At 40.1% G+C, this 23,727-nt stretch overlaps 1 protein-coding gene across 1 annotated transcript in view; it reads right to left on the bottom strand.

Annotated features, from left to right (window-relative positions):
- Positions 1 to 23,727, bottom strand: part of SLC6A1 (solute carrier family 6 member 1) — a 57,083-nt gene that overhangs the window by 6,000 nt on the left and 27,356 nt on the right. Inside the window, exons 2-12 of the mRNA XM_069866330.1 lie at positions 12,745 to 13,182; positions 11,904 to 12,035; positions 10,439 to 10,539; positions 8,623 to 8,732; positions 8,371 to 8,503; positions 6,881 to 7,015; positions 6,662 to 6,765; positions 6,256 to 6,380; positions 3,866 to 3,978; positions 1,652 to 1,783; positions 1,021 to 1,123 (exon numbers count right to left, since the gene is read on the bottom strand). Of these exons, the coding sequence (XP_069722431.1) occupies positions 1,021 to 1,123; positions 1,652 to 1,783; positions 3,866 to 3,978; positions 6,256 to 6,380; positions 6,662 to 6,765; positions 6,881 to 7,015; positions 8,371 to 8,503; positions 8,623 to 8,732; positions 10,439 to 10,539; positions 11,904 to 12,035; positions 12,745 to 12,979 (1,423 nt within the window). The 5' untranslated portion in view covers positions 12,980 to 13,182. The remainder of the gene's footprint in view (positions 1 to 1,020; positions 1,124 to 1,651; positions 1,784 to 3,865; positions 3,979 to 6,255; positions 6,381 to 6,661; positions 6,766 to 6,880; positions 7,016 to 8,370; positions 8,504 to 8,622; positions 8,733 to 10,438; positions 10,540 to 11,903; positions 12,036 to 12,744; positions 13,183 to 23,727) is intronic.

The following is a 23,727-nucleotide window of genomic DNA, read 5'->3' as shown; positions in this document are numbered from 1 at the left end:
TACTGCAAAGGCTGAGGAAGGCTGTGTACCTGAAGGTCAGATACAATAAATCACCCTTGGATAATTTCAACTCTAAATCTTAATAGAATGAAAGATTTAGAATGATATGAAATTTTTAAAAAATTATCCTAGCATTAACCAGCTTCACTCTGTGTGGATATAGGCACACACCATGTACATGCAGAATTGCATCTGAAACCAAAGGGTAGCCCTGTTCCTATTGCCTACCAGCACCCAATAATTTCCCAAACAGTGTGTCTATCACATTATCTATAACTTCCTATTTGATTTCTTCATTATTTGGGTGGTGTATTCTTCCATTTGCATTTGCTGGATTCATATGCAGTATCTCTCCCCTGTAAAATGCTGTTCTGTCCTCTTAAGCCCATTGAAAGATAGCAGGAAGATCCCAGTTATCGAAGTCTGAATCAGCTGTGTAATATAAGCTGAAGTGCCTTAGTAATCATGGGAGCAGGTCCTCGGCAGTGGCAAACACAGAACAAAAGTCAAAGGCACAAATACTGTGGCAAGAATTTGACACCTATTCATTAATCTTTATACCCAGAGCTTGTCAGTCCAGACTTCTGGATATTTTTGGGCAATTATGCAAGATACAACTCGTCAAGGAGCCTGGCTCTCACTGCAAGATCCTGAAGTAACAGCCATTTCTGTTACATTACAAAATCCAAATGACCTACATAATTATGTTAAGAACAGCAGCACCTCTCACCTCTGAAGATCCAGGTTTTCCAAGGAAGGGGGACAGAAGAAAAGAGGGAAGTGTCACCTATTTAGCATTCCTGAAACACTTAGCATCTAATGACTTGCAGGCTTACACACAGGGTGTTTTAAAGAGGGAGAAGTACCTTCCAGAAGCCAACTTTGTGTCCTCAGTTGAGTTACGTGCATATAAAACAAGGCCCATTTCAGTTACATGCTCAGCAAGTGCACAAATGAAGAAATCAACAGATAAAGTATAACGTGCAAAACTTATGGAAAAAATAGAAACGTATCGTTTACCGTAGCACCAGGATATTGAGATGCACTCAAAGAATACAAGGAACAAAAGACTCATTCCACTGGCAGAGTAGTAGTCAAAAAGCTTAAATACATAGATTCCACCCTAAAACACACAAGAAGTAAGTGTTAAAATAAATAGCAAGAACCCCAATTTCAAGACAGATTAAAGTGCAAGCTACAACATAACAGTGGTGAGTGTAAATTAATTAAAATTAACACATTATAAAGTCTTTATAACACTTGAGGTCAATACTGAAAAAAATTAGATTACTGCTAGAAGTCAGTTAACTGACTTGATTTCACCTTACTCCTTTTTCTTTGAAAATTCAATCATTTCCCTGAAATAGTTTGCAATCTATTAGATCACAGAAAGCCATGGAGAAAATCCCCAGTTACCACTTACTGGAGTGCAGGACAGATTGTAGAGAGAACAGGCCTCACTGCATTCACAGACTAGAGGCATTTTACACTGGTAAGTCAATGTCAGCGGCCTGAAGCCCTTAGATACTGTTGATGACAGATCCCTGCCGCTTCAGTGGTTTGCAGTGACTGCTAGCTGGGTCAGGGGAAGGGGTAAATAAACCAGATGTTGTACATCAGACATAAGATCAAACTGTTCTACAGAACACACCTGAGTAATATTGGACAGCCCTATCAGATAGGAAACAATGCATACAACAGCAATGAAGATTTCTCTTCGATTGCGCAGTAACTTCGGAAATTCATCCACCAAAGCTGTTATGAATCCTTCCACAGTGCAGAACTGCAAGTAAAGATAAAAATAAAATACAATGCCATGCACTACAACAGAAGAGTTCCATGTAGGGGAGGAGTTGTCAGTAGCACTCATCACTGGCCTCAGGCTGTGTCCATGAAATGATAAATGAATATTCACTTGACTTAAGCGGAAGCAGGGCTTCTGCACGTCCTTGTTTCTAAAGTTCTGTGCAAAAGGATTTACAGCTAGAAAAATGCTCAAAATTCCAAGCTATGACCTATGGCATGCATTTTTTATTTTTAGTGCTCATTCTTGTGCTAGGAAACTATACACATACAGTTGAAGGCTTTGACCCCTACTTCTTTCAAAAATTTACATTTCTATGATTTACTCACATATGTGAAAGCCAAGAGACACAAGAAGTGTAATCGGGCTACTGCCTTAGGGTAAACATTAAAGATAAGATCGATTCTCATATGTAATAAATTAAATACTTTTTGCATCCCCAGAAAAGGGTTTTACTGAGGATATAGTCCTCCAAATGCAAAGCATGGCCATACTTCAGATTTCTTCCTGTATGTATATATTAAATATGTGTGTATATATGTTATCATTATGATAGCTGAAATAATGAAAAACAGGAAGTATGCAAAATTTTATTAATTTCCAGCACTGCAATCAGAATTTAAGCAATTACAGTTCCTATAAATTATAGGGTATGGAATGTTTCACTGAGACAAATGAAGCAAGCATGACAGCCTGTAGATATATATTATTTTATAATATTATTAAACTACCTTCCTCAGTTGTTAGTTGCCTAGAGACAAGTTCTTTTAAGAACATTTTTGACCCAATTAATTTCACAGCAGTTTCCCCCCTAGACTGAGCAAGTCTGAAGCTTACTGAAAAACAAAGGCATAGAAAACAAACTTTCAGCTTCCTTTCATGTTGTAGAATAAAATATCCACCTGGTCTTTTCGTATTTTGCTTCACTGGCGGACATCAACTTCGAATTACAGAAAATTATGGATTTTGTCTATTGCAAGACTAGCACAGCACTAATTCAGTAATGCTCATGTTCCTTTATGTGCTGTGAAGACTGTGCTAATGACTGAGGAGCTCTTTGACAACTGCAACTGATTGTGAGTGAAGCAACACATCTGCCTATGACTAGGCACATACACATGACCAAACATTCCAGCAGGCAGAAGGGACTTCCTGACAGAGTCCTCAAAGTACACTTTGCAAAATGAGACAGGTTGCTTTCCTTAGTGCTTACAATACACTTGCTATCTATCTGTATTAACATTATTAAAATTATCACTGATTAATGAATACTTTTGTAGGACATACTCCTTTCTAGCATGCAGTGATTTTTCTTGTTCTGTGTGCTTTTTTGTTCTTTTGCAATAAACATTTGTTAATAATTGCATTACTTAATTATTTCATTATTTAATCTCAACAGTAACATATCTTAATGGTATCTTATTTGGATTTGTAAAACCTATAGGTTATGCCTCCCATTTATTTCCAGTTGTCAGATACCATCTATAACTCTTAGCTAAAGTGTGAATGAATAAACTCCTGATCCTTACCATTGGGAAGCAATTTCAGAACACAGTAAGATGCACAATGTCCTCAGTAATGAGCCTATTGCCTCCTGAATTTGCTCCTGACATTTGTATACTTAAATTAAATGTATGCTGCACCCTTTTGCTCCATATCTTAAGTTCTGAAGTCACCTTTCAGACATATTGGTGGTATCTAAAACTTGTAAAACATATCCCAGTGTCTCCTACACTGATAGATGCTGCAAAGATATCTTTAATGCTGTGACTGAACATTTAAGATTTCAAACAATGTTCCTTTTGTCTGCAGAATAAATTTTCTATGCATTTTGTACACACTTCCAGCAGTTCATGAAAAAGTGTCTTAGTATCATTTTTTTTACTACACCAGGCTCCCTGAACCTCTTAGCCTTTAGTACCCCCTATTATTTATATGATTATTCCAGAAAACACTCTGCATCACTAACAGCTGGCAGGGCAGAATGCACAGAGAGGCCAATCTTGTTCCATACAGTTGCAGAAAATTTGTCTTCGTCATTAAATTTTACACCAGTTTTACCTGACTGTCAATTCCAAGCATAAGCAACATGGAGAAGAACAGTATTGCCCACAGAGGAGAAATTGGTAACTGTGTCACTGCTTCTGGATAAGCTAGAAATGCCAGTCCGGGGCCTGGGAGAAGAAACAGAAGAGAAAATGGCAATGTTATTCATTGAATGTTGTGATTACTTGCTCTTGTTGATACATAAGCCTTAGGTTTATTTGAATGACTTAACCACAGATGCAGATCTGACCAGGGATTTCAGCTTCATCTGCGTTCCCAGACCAAGAAGTCAGTGCATATATCTTGCTTTTAAATTGAACCAACCAAAACAAAAAACAAACAAACCCAAATCAAGGAAACCCAAACCAAGCAAGCAAGCAAAATACTAGATGCAGTTCAGGAGCTGCACCTGTGAGACACCTTGGTATAGCAAAGACAGGCTAGCATTACATATATAGCTAGCATTTACACCTTCAGGTACTGATCAGCGTTCTCTCCCTCCCCAGCAGTTAGTGATAGCTGTAATCTTCTGCTTTACACCATGTAGTTCACAAGAGAAACAAAGACAGCTTAGAAATGGAGAAGACACTTTCCAATATTTACAGTATTCCCATTACCTATTCCATTAATTATCTTAAAATATACATTCTAATAAACTACATAGATGTAAACAAGCAAACCTTTTCATTTTGTTCTTAACAACTGCTGATGGGGGACATAGTGTTGGAAGGGGAATAGAAATTCTTACTAAAACCGAATGAGCTCTTTTTGTTGTCATAGCATAGCTGAAAACCAGCTGATGTCAGGTCAAGAATGAAACCTGTCGTGAGCTAGATAATCATAGAGATAAAGTCAATGTGCACCACCTCGGGGGGGATGCCTGATTTTTCAGTTTTCATTAAAAGCAAGCTTGCGATAAACAGCTGGAGTTAGATACATATATCTATCTCAAACCAGTGAAGCAGGGATTAGCATTAGACACCCAAATTGTCAGAGTAGATGCAACGCAGATTTTGAAGGGATCATTTGCTACCAGTAGCAGATACGACTGGAATGCCTTCTAAATGCCAGTAATAAAAGCAAAACAAACCTAAGATAAATCTGTTCTTAATTTTACTTTATTATACATTTCTACAAAATACAGCCAAGCTTTCGATAATGTTTGTTTCACAGAGCTGTACAAAAGTTTGCAAAGCAGTAGGTCTCATGGTACTAAAAAGCCCATCAGTGTCTGAGCTTACTCAGTAAAATAGAAGCCATAAGTATAAGGTCAAAATTTCCAAAAATCCTTTGCAATTACTGGTCACAGGACATCATGTGCATCTTTGATATGTCTATTATCTCAGATACCTTCAAATATATTTAGAAATTTAATATGATATAAAAACATTGGTTAGTTTGCAGGTGTAGTCTTTATATAGTTACACTTGCATAAAATACATAAAGCCAAGAAGCTTATTTCACATACCACTGAATTTCCAAAGCATTTTTTTGACAACAGCGGATGCTGCCTTTTTTTTTTTTTGCTTATTTTGTTTATTTCTTTTATTTTTAGGTTTTAAATTCTCTGCTTTTCTAACTAAGGGGATATTTCATCAATGGAATATGTTTGCTAGTATAATAAGACATATTTTGTCCACCAGTGACTTCCAAACAAGCTTTCAGTTATCAGATCCCTCCCTGTGGCCAGAACTGTTAAATGAGTACGTAGTATACCAGCTGGGTTAGGGCAACCATCTGCTCTGCTAGTTTAAGCTTTTTCATCTGGAAAAAAAACAAGGAACTGCAAAGAACAGCAGAATCTTCACATGTGTATCTGACTGCTCAAAGTAAAATGACTTTCATAGTAAAGGGTCCCATAAAATCGTCTGATGTCCGTAGGGCAGAACAGGTGAGAAACACATCTGCCTCAAAGGGCTTAACCTCAAGAAACAGTAAAAGGAATTTAAAAACCTCACTGAATTTGAGAAGGTCGGCTCTAAAACCATAATGACCACCATTCCTCCTTTCAGTTTGCTTTTAAGAATTTCAGTAGCTAGAGCCTCATAATCTAATGTCACAACTAAGCAATGAAGCAGCAAACCACGCTGCCACCTCCTGTAAACACGTTCCCTGTAAGTTGTATTCATTGCACCAACCCCAGGAGTCTCTGGCTGTCCACTCTCCGCACCAAAGGCTGGAGAGCACTGAGTCTGCTCAATATAAAAAGGTTTTACTGGTGCTGCCTTGAGAGGTTTGAAACAATGCTCTCCCTTTAGCAAACAATAAGGGTGACTGAAGAAACAGAGGGATGGGAAATGTTTTGAGGGACAGATTTTGAACAATTACATGAAACAGTTGGATACAACATACAAACCAAAATAGCTGACAACACCGAACAGCTTAGAGAAAAATATATTGGATACCTGATGCTGCAACATCTGCAATAGGCCTCTTTGTGACATTAGCCATGAATCCAACAATGGAGAAGATGACAAAGCCAGCAAACATGCTTGTGCATGAGTTTATGCAGCACACTATGATGGAGTCCCTGAAATAAAGGTAAGGCAATGCTACTGGTCATCAGTACAGTACCCCTTCCTCCTGCAAAAAGATTTTGTCAGTGAGGATTTCAGAGTCTGGGTTCCATTTCATGCTGGACAAGCCACACCAACTCTCCCATTAGTGTAAATCTCATTCCTAGTTAGAGATAACATTTAACATTCAGATCCAAGACTATTTTATTTAAACTATATAGTACGCAGAAAGACAGAATCCAGCTCCAGCTGACATAGGAAAGTGCCATTCTAATACGTGCAGTCATTTTCTTACCTGTAAACATTATTGTGGAAAGGGTTGTAACTTCCAAGGGCAATCAGTGAACCAAGACCCAAACCATATGAGAAGAAAATCTGTGTGGCAGCATCCAGCCAAACCTGATTGCAGGAAATAATTTTTAAAAATCTGATTCTGCACTTGAGGAGCAGGTCATATGTCTGAAAGGTGAATAGTTAGTCATGAAACTTTTGTTTACAAGGATTGAATATTTACCTCAGAGTCTGAAAGCTTACTGAAGTTGGGGGTTATATAGAATAAAATGCCTTCCTTTGCTCCAGGCAGTGTTACACCACGGAAGAACAAGATAAGCAGCATTACATAGGGATAAGTAGCAGAGAAATAGACCACCTGTGAAGAAACAAGACATTGTAAGTGTGGAAGGAAAAATGATCTGTGCTTGTTAACGCTTCAGAAAATATTTGGTCCCTAAAAACACAGTAGCAGCAACTGAGGTTGACTTTTAAAATTGAAGCATTTATCAATGGAAAAGCTTGGTGTGGAAAGGGGAGATCCTACTGCAGAATTCCCTAAACACCATGTCTACAAGGAAGGTGGCTGTTGCCGACTTCCCCAAAGGTAGAATTTAGTGGACTAGGATAATTTTGCACAGGGGGCTCATGCTTTTCTTTTTGTTGTATTCATCAAGGGGAGCTTCCCAAAGCACAGCATTCTAGTGCTTCTATTCTGCTTGTTGAACAACATCTGGTGGATTTTACATTGCTCTCAGACAGCTGCTGTTGTATTTTCAAGACTCTCTCCTCACTTATGATATAACTGTCCTACAGGATTGTACTCTCTTGCTTTTTCAAAAGTGACATGATGAAGTCAGACTCCACAGAAACAGTAAGCCCTTTTTTTCCCACCTTCCTCGCAGACAGAAGAAATGAAATGGTTTGGTCTGAGCTCACGTAGGCCAGCACGCAGCTTGAAATGGGTCAGTTACAACTATCTTGTCAAAAGTTAATAATTCATTCTTTCAGTGCTAAAAACTCCTTGTCCTCTACACCAGGCCTGAGGTCTTATAATCCAAGCTTGCAGCTGCCACCAGACCTCATGACTGTGGCTTTTCATTTCCCTAAGAGTTCTTCCTGCTATTTTGGGGAGAAGTGTACGACAATGCTGTTGCCCTTTCATTCCTGGAGAAAGCTCTGTCAATATAATTTCCTTTAGTTAATTAGTAAATTTCATTTTGTGCTCAAACCAGCCAGATCCCAAGAAGCACAGCACACAAGCATGCCTGTGGCAAGAACCACCAGTGATTCTCATTTAGCTGAGAAAAGCAGGGAGTAAACTCTTACATGCACTTACACTTTCTTACATATCTAGTCCAGCAAGAGCTGTGCAATAAACACACATCTCTCACTGAAGCCAAAACACTGCATCCTCACTCTATTTTCTATCCAAACTAGCTAGAATATTCATCCCAGGAACTAGTAGATGTATTTTTTAGGCAATTCTATACCTGGCAAAGCCAAGAAGTCTATTAGTGAACATGCCATCCAAGACTGCTCAGTGCTAGCTACAGAGGAGCCACCTCTTTCAAAACCATGGTGCTGTATCAATTTAAGAAAGACAGAAATAAAATACTTTACAGCACCATTCCAGCAAAACTATCCCTAGTGCCTCTTACCTCAAGAATTCAAAATATTTGAATAAAATGGTATTTTTACTTCAAATGTATTTACAATACTTTTTAATCTTACCTTCCCAGTCCAGCCTACCCCCTTCCAGATACAAAAATACACCAGAATCCAGGCAATTGCTAGAGTAACTGCTAGGGGCCATCGGATTTGCCCTGGTTTCTCCAATCCATCCGTCATTTGGTGCATGTTGCGTCTAGAATAAGCCAACAGAACGATGTGGTTGACAAGTAATTCAAAAGGCAGTATACGAATGATAACAAGGTGATGCTCATATATGCACAGGAACAATACAGAGAAAAATTGTAAGCTTACTCCCAGAATTCAACCACAGCACTTGTCATGTTGGTGGTGTTTGCTAAGGTATAATTGGAGAAGCAGCGGTCAGTGTTCCAAGGGTTCTCACAGTGTTTCCAAGGAAGAGTCTATTTAAGAAAGAGAGAAAGAAAAACCTAAACAGTCAAGAACTTTCTAAAGTAAGAATTACGTCAAGTATCTCTCTCTTTACTAGAAATGACAATTGAGTGGAGAACTAATATAATTTGAGTTCTGCAGTGTGCTGATCTCCCTGGGGTGTACATCTAACAGAAGTTATTGAACTTCATACCAATTGTGTGAAGCAGACGTGAAAATACTTCTTCCCGACTTCAACACATCAGCCCAAATGCCTTGGAGTCTGATCGGTTTCTCAGCATGTGAGAGTATACTGCATGTACTACAAGAAAGAATGGCAGTGGTGAGGACCTCCTGGACGTCCTGCTAGCTCTGGTTGCGCTAGAGGTGATAAAGCTGTGATGGTTACTGAGCGGAGATTTTCATTTTCCCCTCAGGTCAGGGGACAATAAGAAATATGTAAACTTTGTTTCCTACATGCATTTTCTGCATGTGTCCATTGTATCGTTATCTTTCAGAAGTTCTGAGAAACAGAACCTGTTTACACACACTATCCATTAGAATTAACCTCATTTACACATAACTTAGATATTCTTTTGATGGCCAGTCTTGGAAAATCCTCTCACAGAAAATGTTTTACCAGGGTACTACATGTTTTAAATACAGGGTGAGAGGCTTCTAGGAAATTATAAGTCAATATAGATCTATTATGAGCCCATGCACCACTTCCTGACTCTTACTGACCTTTCACAGCTGTAACGAATCTCAGGGTAACAAAAAAAACCAAAAGAGATGTCATGTCACTCCCTGCAGTAATTAATGCAAATTTGGTCAAGGGACAATCTTTTAAAGCTGACAACAAGCAAGCATTAACAAAAATTGTAAAGGAGACAACAATTGAGAAATAACGCATTAAGTATTGAGACTTATGTAAGAATGCTTCTTTAGATGGTCAAAACTCACAAACCAGACAAGACCTACTCAGCTGATCAATCATCTTTCAGGGAAAAAACAAGGCAGCTAAAAATAAAGTTAAAAGGAAAGAAAACAAAGTAAAAATAATGACAATGCATGGAAGTTCAGAGCTAATCAAACCACAGACTTTCCATTCCATGGAAAACCATGTAATTTACTAAACCCCTCCACTAAATTTACTAAACCCCTCCACTATTCAAACACATAGCAACGACACCACTTTCCAAAGGACTAATGCTTGTCTGGCTGCTATCAAAGAAAAAACAAATCAGTTACCCACTAGGCTTTTTCTTGGGGTAATGCCTGGCCCGAGGCCTCAAAGGCCAACAAGTACCAGTACTCCTGTTTTCACTGCCAGGACAAGGAGTCTGAAGCTGAAGTGTGATTTGCAGATGCACTGAAGGTCAGCAGAGGAGCGAGCAGATTAATGGTCAGAGACAGGTAATCAGTAAAACTGAAAGGAGATAGATGAAAGAGCCAGGGCTCTGAAGATTAAGATGAGGAAATTTAAACACATTGGTAAGAAAGAGAAGCCTGTGGCTCAAAAATAACCTATTTTTATGTTTCTCCACTCACAATCTTGGAATGTAATATTTTCCTCAGACTTTTCCATTTTATTTCTTATGGACAAAAAAAAAAAAATTTCTATGCATTTTCTGTTAACTTCACACCTTTACAGTGAGACAGATTAATCAGCTACCTATACAGCACTTTGCTTTACGTTCAACGAAAAATGCCAACACACGCACACACACACACTTACAGTGGTGAAGGAATTATATAGGTAGTATATGGCCCAGGAAATAATCACTATGTAGTAAATATTTAGCCAAAAGGAAAGGACTGCAGCAGCTAATCCCACACCTGTAAAGAAAACATAAAGAAACAACAAGAAGGCAACTTTTAGCAATGCCTGTTTAAGTGTCAGCTGAAGAACTGCAGCTCAGGACAAACACAGCATATGGGCCAGATACCATATAGTGAGTTTTGTGGAAGTCAAGCTAAAATTTTCAAAGCACTACTACGAAAAGGTCATTAATTTGGGTGGTATTTCAGTAATTCATAAATTTAATCAGAGCATCCAGTTCTCTGGGTGTTGCAGTAAGCTGCTGAGATTTTACAGGCATTCTTTACTTCAAGAGAAAAGAGCTAAATCAGCTCATTCTTGAACCAGCAGTCCCACAGAAACTCCTGGCAGATGCATGCAAATTGAGTATGACCCAGCTAGCCACCTCATACCCTGATCAAAGAGCTTGACGTTTAGTATAATGCTATTACGCCATCTCAGACTAAAAGAAATGTCAGGGGCTCCACAATGAGAATGCCTCGTCTTTCACTCCACATGGAGACTCCAGGGGTATTTTAAATACTCAGGCTAGTGACAGTTATGCGTGACACTAAACAGGAGCAAGTGCTCCAAGTAATCAGCATAATGCAAAGCAAGGTCTGTGGTTTATACTGTGCCCTCTAACAGCAGTAACTCCAGCAGCATTTTCACCTCTCTGGGTTTTCCCAGTACAATTTCCCAGAACAAAATCCACTCTAAACAAACTCCTAGCTCACCCAATACAAACTGTCAGTCCTACTCTGTTAAGTGTTTCTAACTCAATGCATAACGCACTCCTCTACTGGTCCAGAAATCAGTTCAGGAGTTTTTAAGTGTCACAGGATTTGGGATTAGAGGCTGAAAAGCACAATTTGCGAGGTTTGTAGGCCTACGCAGAATCCAGATTAAAATTTTGAGGGGTTCTAGGACTGATAAACCTCAAACTGGCTGAAAATCTAAAGTAAACAGTGAGCTTGTCTTAAGCCATTCAGCATGAAATTAGTATCTTTGAAGTGACTGGCTTTTGAATTTCAATAAAGAACAATAGAAGATACAAACCTCTGACCTCAAACAGAAACAATATTTACCAAATTCCTGTAAACAGAATTCCATACCTGCCTGCAGAACTATTGCTAGATTTAATATGCTGTTTTGAACAATCTTTATATGTTCTTAACAGAAAATAAACATTTTTGATGTTGAAAAATAAGTTTGTTGAGATTCTAGCGCCTAAATTACTGTCAATTGCTCTCAGTAAACTGTTAGTTATACCTCAGAAAAATCCGAGTTTTTCATAGAAAATTACGGATCAAGTAAAAATATGAAAACAAAGAAACTTCCTTTCCTTGTTACTTTGTGCAACTTGGAAACAAATGCAAAGTAATCCAGATTCATACTGTACCTTTGAACATTGGAGCAAGCTTCCACACTCCAAGGCCTCCTATGGATGTATACTGACCAAGGGAACACTCCAAAAGAAACAGTGGCACTCCAGCAAAAATTAAAGTAAGGAAATAGGGAATCAGGAATGCACCTGAAGAGAAATAAGAATAAGTCTGTTATCACAGGGAAAGACACCACTAGGTTTCCACTGTTTCCATCCCTGTTATATATGAAAAAAAACTCTCCACATTTTTTTCTACTCAAGTATAAGTTTTAAAAAATATTAATGGATAGCACATGTACACTTCTGAATCAGTGTCTCAAGAGGGGAAAATAAGAGGAAAAATATATCTCCTCATAACTTAAATATTTTTTGTTTAAGTAAAAAGTTAAAATCCAAAAGACTGCATTTTGTTGCTGCATTATTTCAGAGCATAAAGGCTTTAACTGGAACGGGCTGCTCTCCAGATGAAGTTCACCCTTCACGGTGAGCTCAGAGACAGTACTAAAAGTCATATGTAAGCCTCTCAAAAATGCAAACCATAAAAGAAGGCTTTGGAGAGTTGGAGGGCAACATGCTTTTGTTCTGCTCTAATACCTTATGGTCTTTAAAGACTACCTGCCAACTAGAAGTTAGAATAAACTCCAGCGCACAGCTCAAAGCAGAGCACCATGCTCCTAAATAGCTCCAACCCTCCTGGAGAAGGGTAAAGCAAAAAAAAGAACACCCAGAACAAGAAAAAACACCTATAGAGATGAGAAAGCTATTAGAATAAAGTTCTGCTTTACTGATAATTTTCATGGTGAATTCTAAAATACGAACATTATCGGAGGTCTTAAGAATCAAACAGTAAGCATACCTCCACCATTCTTGCCACAAAGGTAGGGAAATCGCCACACATTCCCTAAGCCAATGGCATAACCTACACAGGACATAAGAAAGTCAAATTTTCCTTTCCAAGTATCTCTGTCTGGAAGATCTGTCTTCTTCTTCTGCACTTTCACCACCAAGGTTTTAGGCTTGTCATTGGTGATTGAAGCGTCAACTTCCGTGGAGATCTGTCCATCTGCCACTTTCGTTCCGTTTGTTGCCATGTCTCTAGGTTTTGCTGGAGAGGCTCTGGCAGCAGCCGGACGAGAGATTTCAGCACCAGTCCACGTGGACAGCAGTTTTGCGGCTCGCAGGGACCCAATTGGGCAGGGATGGCTTCGGCAAGAAAACTGCAACGCTCCCAGGCCCCCAGCCCCGGGATGGTGTGTGAGCTAGTCCCCAGTCCTGTACCAGCTTCTGGATCTATCTGTAACACACAAGACCACAGAATTCAGGCTTCAGCAATACTGTAGGCAACTTAAAAACAGACACTGACCAGAAGCCTCGCTGCTGAAAGAGCTTGGCGATGAGGGCGTTTCATTGACCAACCTGGGGCTCTGCCCTTTGGATTTTTTCCTTAGTGACTCAGTAGGAAGCGGAGCAGAACTAACATGGTCCCCCAAAACAATCTCCAAGCTACAGTTACTAACTTTTTTCCTGTAGATCTTGTATGAGTCTACAAAGTAATTCTAAAATACAGCACTGTACTGTACAGAGCATACTGTCAAGATTTTCTATATATACACAGAGGAAGATGAATCAGTAATGAGATTTCTATGTAACAGCCCAGTAAATAATACATATAACAGCTCAGAACTCCAGCAATGACACTATTCCACTTAATCATTCCACATTTAAAAAAATAAAGGGAGATTCCCATGATCGAAAAGTTCCTTTATTTACCAGAATCTATCAAGAAACAGCACTTGCCACCTTTAGCGGTGAATTTTAAAATGTGCATGTAACTAAAACACCTTTCTCTAAAACACTTCATAAGGAATTAAACAAAAAACAAGATCAAGCAACAGGATTTAATCCTAGGTAATGATGTTAAGTTTTACACATGGTTATAATTCGCTGTTAATCTAAGACAAATGTTTCACTAAGCTTAAACTATAAGCACTGTAAGACAACACGCTGCAATAACCACTCTTCTGTTATGTACCATTTGTTGCATTCTTGCACCTTTTTAGTAACCATTACAGGTGCTATAAAAATTTGCCAAGTGTAAATAATGGAAGGAAAAAAACCAAGGAAGAAAATATGCATTATGAAAAATGACCCGGCATATTTAATTCAACACCGAAGTCCATATAACTCCTGCCAACGTCCACAGCTCCACTTCAACAGGTAAACACATGGTGAGCTAGTGTCTATTGCACGTCTACTCTATGCCCACTCATGACCGATTTATTGTCTAGATCCTCTTAGCTCCTTTCACCACATGCCAGTCACCAGTCTGTAACAGAGACCAGAGACTGCAACAAATGAAACACTTGCCAGTGTGACACTACACCTATGGCAATGTTGGCAACACTGGCCACCAGGTCATGCAAAGATCGACAACGATTTCATTTACAGATTTGTGTAAAGGAAGATTATTAGCCATTCACTTCTAATTGTAAACTGTGTTAAAAGGAAATACAGAAAACCCACATTAAGACTGTTATAAAAAACGACTTTTCTTCAACTTCCCATTTCAGATCACTCATGACTATAAAGCTTCTTATAAGGCCACATCCAACAAGTGGAAAAACAAAAGTTTTCAGCTGTTAGCTGAAGAAGAAACAGCTGTAGGTGTGCCGGGGCAAGGAGGAAAATAAGGATTACATTTGTAATGTTCCTTTCTGTTCTATTTCAAGATGGGACTCAAAGAGGGAAGCTCCACCTATGTACTTTCATGTCCTCTGAGTCCTCCTTTGCACAGATGCCTCTCCTTCATAAAACTGTGGACTTAAGTTTTCCATATTCCAGTGCAAGCCTGTCCAATTTTTTGTATCAATAAACATCAGTTCTGGCTGTAGTCAGAAGTTTGAGCAGTTCAGGTAAAGCACTGCCTTACCCACAAGCAAATACAGGTCATCATGCTGGCAAAACAGTGCTCCTCTTCTAAGGCAAGGTTGAGATCCCGTTAAAACTTGGACCTCCCCACCCACAGGTCTTTAAGTCCCTGGTGCAGGCAGCATTGTGCTCACAAATATGCAGTTTGCCAGCACCACCTACTGATGGAGATACAGAAATGGAAAGATTCCTTTGAGCCACCACAGGCTGTGCTCCTAAGGATCATCAGGGTGTTCTAGTACTTTACAAACAGGTCCTGTACTAGATTACACAGTTGTTGTAACTCACATGTGGGCTGTGCTTTATCATCAGCAGGAGCTTCCAAGTACTGGAAGAGACTGATCATGTTCAGGATGGGTGGAAAAAGAAACTAAAGACAATATAAAAAAAAATAAAAAATAAACCAACACTACTTATAGAGGTATGTATCTCATTTGGCTCATTATGAGAGCCAAACATCCTCACAGATGACACTCCAGGAAAGGATGTACGCTGAATCTCAGAAATGAACAACCAACCCAACAGGAACATAGATTCAACCTCTTGTATTTACAAACAGGCTCTGCAGTTGAGTGCTGGGCATTGCACCAGCCCTTGCTGTTCCAGCCCTGTCAGACTCCAGAGAGTTTTAGGCAAGTATTAAAGCCTCAGATGAATAAAAGTGAGTAGTTTAGTCCAGGTAAGGGTCCATGACAAAAACCAGATGGTTAGTTAGAAAACCTTCAAAGTGCCTGAGATTTTGTGAGTCCTTCTGGAGGAAGGTGCCCAGCCCAGTGTCAATACTGCTGTAATGCTGAATGTCAGGCTGAAACTTCACCAGGTATGTGCACGTCTATGTCAAGAGTAAGGGGGGTTGGCAGGCTGGCTGGTGGTTCTTAATATTTAAAGAGATTGAAAACAGTAGTTCAAACAATCACATGTGGAGAAGTGCTTAACTTTCCCATACAGCACAACCTTTGGCAAGCACCCCATTGCACCCACTGGCATTCAGCAGCACTGGGCAGCACAAAGCCCCAAAGCTCAGCAAAGGCTTGTTTTGAGAGGATGAAGGTGGAGACTGACCCATCCGAATTTGTCCTGCCCTACTGCTGCTGATGCCAGTGTTCCACTTGGAGATCACGCTGCAGATGTTACTGTACAGGGTGTCAGTGCATGCCCAATTGTCCATAGACGGTGATACAGCAAATCAGCATTAGACAACAGAAAAACATTTTCATTCCACAGGCTTGAAAGTAGTTTTTTTCCATCCTATGAAAAATAGTTTTCCCCAAGTCTATGAAATAAGAATCATTTACAACAACAGAAATAGCCCCTAACCTCCAATCCATACTCTTTACATACAGTAATACTTTAAAAACTACAACCTACGTACAACAATCCAGAAGGACTGGTGATACAACAGTAAAGATATTTGGTGTGATTAGGCAATAACCCACAGCACTGGGATTTATAATTGGTCTGACATGGAATGGGACAGAGACTTATGTAAGCTCTGGGTGTCGGCTTGGGCAAAACAAAATGCAAATTGTAGTTGTCAGCTAGCAGAGCAGGTAGGACACTTGCTGTGCAATGTTATGCTTTGTGGGAAGAAGATGGAGAGATCTTTTCAATAAGTCGGTCTTTACTTGCCAGGTTCCTTCATGCCAACACTGAGTGTGCTAGGAAGGGCACAGCAGCTTCCCACCACATTCCTCAGCACACAATAGAGCTTCCTTGACTTCAGTTACTAGGGTTGCTCAGCCAAGAGGAGAAAGCCCTCTAAAAGAGGGGGTTGTATACTATCTGGTTGTCCTGCATCACCATCACGTTAGACAAAAATGACCTGAGAGAGCCAAGCACACATAGCAGCCAAGGTCATTAGCACAACCAGGGAAACTAGAACAAAGAGAGTGCCTCTTAATTAATAAAAGCATTTTTTCTCTCTTCTGGTTTGCATAAAAGTGGATTTGAAAAATTTAGAACTGGCTGCATAAAACGGCACTGAACAGTAATATTGCTATCATCTGTCACAAGTGATATCAAAAGGCAACAGAGAACAGCTCAGAAGCACACACAGTCAGCAGGAAACCCCAGCTCCTTTAAATGATGAACCTCTGTTAAGTATAAAGTTCCTTACTCCCTCCCCAGAGCGCAGTGACTCCAAGGGCTCCACACAAGGCAAAACTATGGCAAGTCTATTCTAGAAATGCTGAAGAAATGCTGTTACATAAAGTGCCACACTGGCTCCATACAACTCTGAAGGTATCATTTCTCAAACCTGAGTGGGACTTCAGGTGAGCCCACTGTAGCCGTGGGTTATTTGCACTTACAATTCTATTTGAACTGAGCAATAAAGTCAAGAGAGCATCACGTATGTGGTAAGCTTCAGAGCAAAATATGTCTGCAGTGCCCTGGAGAATATGAAATAGGACTGAAATACAGAAAGCGTAAAAAGAGGAGTGCTGAGCTCACTGGACTTCTATTCTGAGATGCGCATAAGGAAATTACTTTTTTTTTTATAGGAGGGATACTTAATGGAAGTAGTAACAAAAATACCATGCACATAGATAGTGCACACCAGCTGGTATCACACATGGTGTTCTACCACACATATATAGCAGAAACCCGCATGCATTGAAGAAGGCTGCTACTAACTTTCCCACTGATACTTCAGATCTCTTCTGAAAAACCTGGCCCAGTTATGCAGACTCATACAAAGTGTCCACTTGGATTCAATACTTCCTGAAGTGCCACCTTCGGTTTCCTAATGAGAGGAGAATTTTGCTTTACCTATATTTGCCAAATTGCATACTGGAACACTTCACCTTAAAAAAAAATAAAAATAAAAGCTAACAACGAAAAAACAACCCACAAAGACACAAACCCAACTAATTCCTTTTTCTTTGAGGCCACTTCTTCTGAGTTTCCTTGTAGTGTTTGCTGTTCACAAAAAGCCATCACAATTTTTAAAAGCTTTTCATGATGCTTGTCCATCTATTTAATGTAACATGGGATAGCGAGATCTGGCATTGCTGTGACAAAATCAGTCCTTGGTTTCATCTGCACCAGCATCTGATTCCCCAGCCGACTGCTCCATAGAGCTCTGGTAAATGACGTTGAGCAAACAAAAACTGAAGCTGACTTATGTTTTGCAGTATGAAATACTAACTGCAGCTAGAATGATCAGAGGCAAGACAGATGTGGGCAGGAAAAGCGTAACTATTCCAGAAGATGAACTACAAGTAATTTGATCTTCACAACAAACCCATGTAAATTCTAAATACCACTGTCCATATTTCCCTTTTGATTTTACCTATAGGAATTATAAAGGGCCTAGGTTTGTGCAAATGCTTGTTTGTGGAAAAGTGTGGTAGCAACAGGGCCTTATCGGAAAAATAGTATTTGATTTTAGGTGAATTTAATGGCATGAGTCTTCCTATAATGGCTTTCTTGTATTTAGCTTGCATAAACTAAATAGTGGCTCTGAATACTTTTACTGCCTAATCAAACATCACATGATTTCACCCCAATTCCCACAGTTCAGTCAGTGAGGCACATCAGGCATTCCAGGGGTAATATAACAATAAATGAAGGACCTTAGCTGGATCTTAGCATTTCTGAGGTTGGCCCAAGACACAGAGTATATGGAGTAACCACATTAGATTGGTTGCTCATCCATGGTAGCTTGTTATTTTCAAGTTTAAAGCTTTCATTTTCCCTATACAAGTCTGCATCTTGACTTTAACGTAATCTTCACTGTTTAAAAAAATAAATTGGATATACAGGAGTAAGAGTGCTACAGATCTAAGCACCTGCTTGATCAACACTGTAAACCCAGCTACGTTTCTTTCACTATGGACAACAGCAGCACTTGCAGAAGGAAATCTAAATTACACACCCCCTAAACATGTGGCTGTACGAACCACAGTTAGATGTTCTATGTATCTCTCTGTTCTTTCTTCTTAACTATTTATACACACTGTATTTACTCAGCTGAGGCATTCTGGAAAGCTACGCATGCTTAAATATGAAACTGTAATCCACAAAAGCTACACCACCTGCAGATGCAGCAATGTATCACTGTCAGCTGAGAGAGGGCGAGCTGTGTGCTGGAAAAATGTCTAGAAGGTATATAAAAGCATAAAAGATGCAATGAAAACCTACTTGCCGCCCTACAAAGATCTTACTTTATGAAGAGCACACGCCCCGTGCACGAACATTCCTACTCTGTTCCCACTGCTACCTCCACTTCTGAAAAGTTATCCAGAAGTGCTGCTTGGACTGGAAGGTTTTTAAATACAGTAACACAACTGAAAATAAACGTCACATCACTTAGTTATTTTAATAAGTAGAGTTGTTCCAGTAAAAGGAGGCTGGACTGGCAAAAAACCCATGACTTTGATCAAATCAATAAGAAGGTAACTATAATAAAAGATTTAAACAGGAAAAGATTGGTCAAGCTTACTTCGTGCAGCAGGATCCCATACAATTGATATTTGCTGAATTTTTCCTTGGCACTGGGAGAGGCGTAGTGACATGCTCTTTTGTGACTTCTCCAATGTTTAATATGAGTTCGTCCACTGCAGTTTTTCAGGAAATAGATTAACTTTCATCTCTTGCCCATAATTGATTTTATGAAACTTATAAATAGAAGTCTTTTAAGACATTAGGTCTTCCCTGTCAAACATGTCTGGCCCTAATCAGCTGGTAGAGAAGCTAGTGGGAGCAAAGCAGCAGGCAACAGGCTGTCAGATGACTGCATACACCTTACCTCCTTAAGGAAGTCAGATGAGACAACAGATGCAAAGTGTAGGTTTACAATATCTTAGATGCTCTACAATTCCCTCTCTCACACGTCAGAGTAGAACACGTGTCTGGAAGGCATGAGTTTGGGAAGAAGAGGAAATGGGATGGAAGTGGCAGGAACATCATTCCCTCGCCCATTTACAAAAATCTGGAGATAGATTTCACCCATGCTGAAGCAGCACATGGACAGTGAGTCCTTCAGGCTCTGAGACACGATATGAAAACTCACCTGCCTGCTCCCAATCCTAGAAATCCTCAAAGGACCAATTTTTCCCTCTAGCTACCCAGTAGAACCTGCATGTGAAGGAAATAAATAAATTAGTTTTCTGAAAGTATTCTGTCTTGCCTCTCCTTAAGGTGTGCCAGCATTTCTGTAGCACTCCTCTGTCTCTCACAGATGCACAAGTCGTCAAAGGAACCCAAAGGAGTGATAAGGATGGCGTGTATAACCACAGTTTGAAGACAGGTATACCACCATCAAGATGGAAAACCAGCAATTTTCCAGTTTTCCCACCAGGACAATCTGCCCCTAGTACTCTGTATGTACACATCAAAACAAACCTGGGCCAACTTTTGAATAGATTTCTAACAACTGACAACAGAATCAAACAGCCCTAATGACATGGTGCACCTACTTGCATAGACACTTTGGTGCTTCCCACTGAATATTGGATTTCTTTGCAATAAAGTCTGTCACAATTTCTATTACTGACTTCTAGACTGACTGCTGCAACAAAATACAAGAATTGCCACCTATTGCAATCAAACCTCCCCTTCTACCTTAACCACTGTTAGATATTCAGTCAGACTTGCTCTAGAGAAGCACTCTAACTAAGGAGATCATTGCCATACTTATTTTGATCTTTCTCTACCAATTATATTCCAATCCATCTGAAGTTTATAAAGCAGGGTAGTGATCTGAGGCACTGATGTGCAAAAATGGTTTGGCCATTATTCTTTGCATCAGCCAGGTAACACTTTTAGCCTTAACAGTGTTAACAAGCACCTGTCTTGTGCAAACCCAAAGGCCTTCCCTCAGAGACCACACTGGTTTTCCGTGTAGAAAATGCAACTGCTAGGGAACATGGAGAAGTTCAAGAGAGGTCGTGACTGGTGACAGATAGCACCCTGACTGATGCTAGAAGAGGTCCCAGTATCCCCTTGCTGACACCCAGGAAACAGTCCAACAAACCAGGTCCCTCTTGGCCACAGAAGCAAGTCAAACACATTTAGCAGAGCAGATTTACTGTGATGCTCAGAACGTAGCAGTCAAACAGTTCTGACTTACAGGCACCACTCTCCTTATATTCCCCTTTTTATATTCCCCCTTCTCCATCCAGAAATCTCCCATCTGGAAGGGAGAGGCGCGCCTGGAAGATGAAGGCCTGCCCACCTACTTTTTTCCACCCACTGATTTGCACTGTTTTCCACTCTTATTCAGTATTTGATACAGTTGCGCCAGCGGTTCCTGCCCTGGCCACAGCAGTTCCACCACGACACCACAGGCAGTTCTGACTCCCTGCCTTAGCAATACCAAGTTGCTGCTGGCTCAAGGGGCTGCACGACGGTGAGACCTTTGAGATGCACCAACCCAGGAAGGCAGGATGGAAAAAGGAAGCAGTAAGTATGGCAGAAAGGCAAAGGAATTTGCCCAAGCAAACATAGGCTGATAGACACAGGAGGGAAGAACTGACTATATGAAACTGCTCTGCCAGGGCAGTGTCCCTGAGCTCAGGCCACATCTGCTGCAGCCCATTCTGGGAAGCCATCATGAGGGCTAGAACAGTGTGATATGTCTATGACTACTGGCACACTGCCTAATTCAGTGGCAGCTGCCATGTCCCTGAAGACCTACATATTCCCTTTGGTGAAAATATGATATAAAAAGACTCTACCTTCCTTCTCTATGAGCTGATTGAGTCTACTGGGATTTTGGTTTGTCTGGTACCTAGAAGCATGTCCCATGTGTCACTGCAACTTCCCCCTCCTGCCCCAAGTGTTACTGTTTTGGACAAGAGTAGCTAGAAACACATGGCTCCCCACATCAGAATACATCAGAAAGAGTATTGTTCCAGTCCAAAGTTCCCCAAATTTAATACAACATTTATTACTTATCACCAGCCTGTGTCTGGCTCCACAGAGGAAGGGGGGAAACTGCAGCATCATCTAGTGCAAGCTGTATGGCCTCACTAAGCTTTCAAAAGCAAAATGCACAGCATCTGACCCACACACGCAGAGCTTCACTAAAGTGCACAGTGTTCCTCCTCCTACAGTTTCCCATGTAATTCCCAGGACTCAATCAGGCCCAGTTTAGACCAGATTTGTCTCAAAGTGGATATCTAATCTGAAAAGGCTGACATTAACTCTTGAGTTGAAAAGGTGAATCTTCACCCGAGGAGGAGAGAGAGAAATAAAACTTGAACAGTGTTTAAAATTCTTTATTAGCCTTTAAAAAAGTTTCAATTTCATGCTTCACTAAGCCAAAAGAACTTGAAAAACAATTCCTGTCAAATGATGAAGAAACAGTCACAAAATTTCAAAAGCTGTGAGTCAATAAAACCAGAGTTTGGGGAACAAAAACACCACATTTTTGTGCTGGATGTTTCCCTTGGTTAAGTGTACTTGCTCTGCCACCTCCGGTGTCTAAATGTAGGGATATCTGGGTTTGTCTCAAATCCGAAAACACTGCCTAAAGTGCCATAGACAACTCATTCCTCAGGGGATGACATCTTGGCATACATGAGCTCAGGTTTTCTCTGTGGATGGAAAAGTTGCTTTGGATAGCATTGAACAGGATGCCTTTCTAAGGAGAGACCCACCCAACAGAAGGTTCACAAAGCACGTGCATCAGGCTTGGGGCCAGAAATACCTTGACAGAGATAATGGCACACATTTTTAGGAGCTGGGTATGCCATCTTCATGTCAGCAAAGCTTCCTTCAATTCATAGCACCTTTTTTTTCTTTGCAATTCAGCTTTATTTTTTTTTCCCTTCCTCTGCTCCCACAAGAACTTTTATCCAGTTTTAGCAGCCATACATAACACAGGCATAAACATCTCCAAACCTGGTGCAGAGAAAGCAGCTATGGCAGATGCTCCATTTCCTACTTTACCAGCCCACTGGCTGACAACAACTGCTGCCAACACTGCTAATTCCAAGCGATTCTAATTTTGGTGCTGCCTCTACATCCCAGATCATGGCTGATCTTAAATAGTACTATTTTCTGAATAAGAAAAGACTTCACATTCGTGACTCTTACATGCAGCTATCGTACATTGCAAACCAAACCAAACATATGCATTGTGATACAGTTAAGCCTCTTAAATCAGAAATTAGAAGAAGCCCCCTTTTGGAGAGGGTGCAGAAGAGAGAAAGAAAAGCCCTGAATCTTAGGCTACCCTTTTCAGATACAGCTCCAGGGTGAAGACACATTTTCTTTGATTCTCAAACTTCAATCTAAACCTTTAAGTTTATATGGGATTTCATTCTGAACTGAAAGCGGTTTAAAAAGGAAACAACATATTCTCTCCTTTCCCCTTCCCACACCCCCCCCGAGCCCCTCCGCTAAATCATAAATTTGAAGCTGCAATATTGAGATGCCTAGTAAGTCTATCAAACATTCTGGCTTGAAATGGTAAGGACAAACAATCAGGAAGCTCAGGCTGAAAAAGGGAAAAAAGCTCAAGATAAATATGATAATTTTTCAAGTGATCAGCGCATGAAAACCAGTCACTGTTGGGTTTATCTGATGTCTCGATTGCTTGACAATGCCAGTTTCACTTCTGTCCCCTGTCCCAGATAATTAAGGCTACATTGAAAGCATGCCTCAACACACGCAGTGTATCAGATTCTGCTCTACAATGTTGGCATCACTGAACAAAACACAAATGCATACTGTGTATTTTGCAGCTACATATCTAAGCCTTAGTTCCCCTAACAACAGTTCAACAGCATCTCAGGTTCAGTCTTCTGTAACTAAATATCCTTTAATGGATGTACATCTCTTTCTATATTCTTGATATGCTCATGGTAGCAAGTCTACATGTGACAAAGGGTCTCCTATTTGCACTTGGCAAGACACCAAACCTGAGACGCTATCTGTGGTACCTACTCATATTTCTTGTGCA

The sequence above is a fragment of the Phaenicophaeus curvirostris genome, chromosome 11 (genome assembly GCF_032191515.1).
Source record: "Phaenicophaeus curvirostris isolate KB17595 chromosome 11, BPBGC_Pcur_1.0, whole genome shotgun sequence".
NCBI classification, from domain to species: domain Eukaryota; kingdom Metazoa; phylum Chordata; class Aves; order Cuculiformes; family Cuculidae; genus Phaenicophaeus; species Phaenicophaeus curvirostris.
This window is presented reverse-complemented; position numbering and strand designations above follow the sequence as displayed.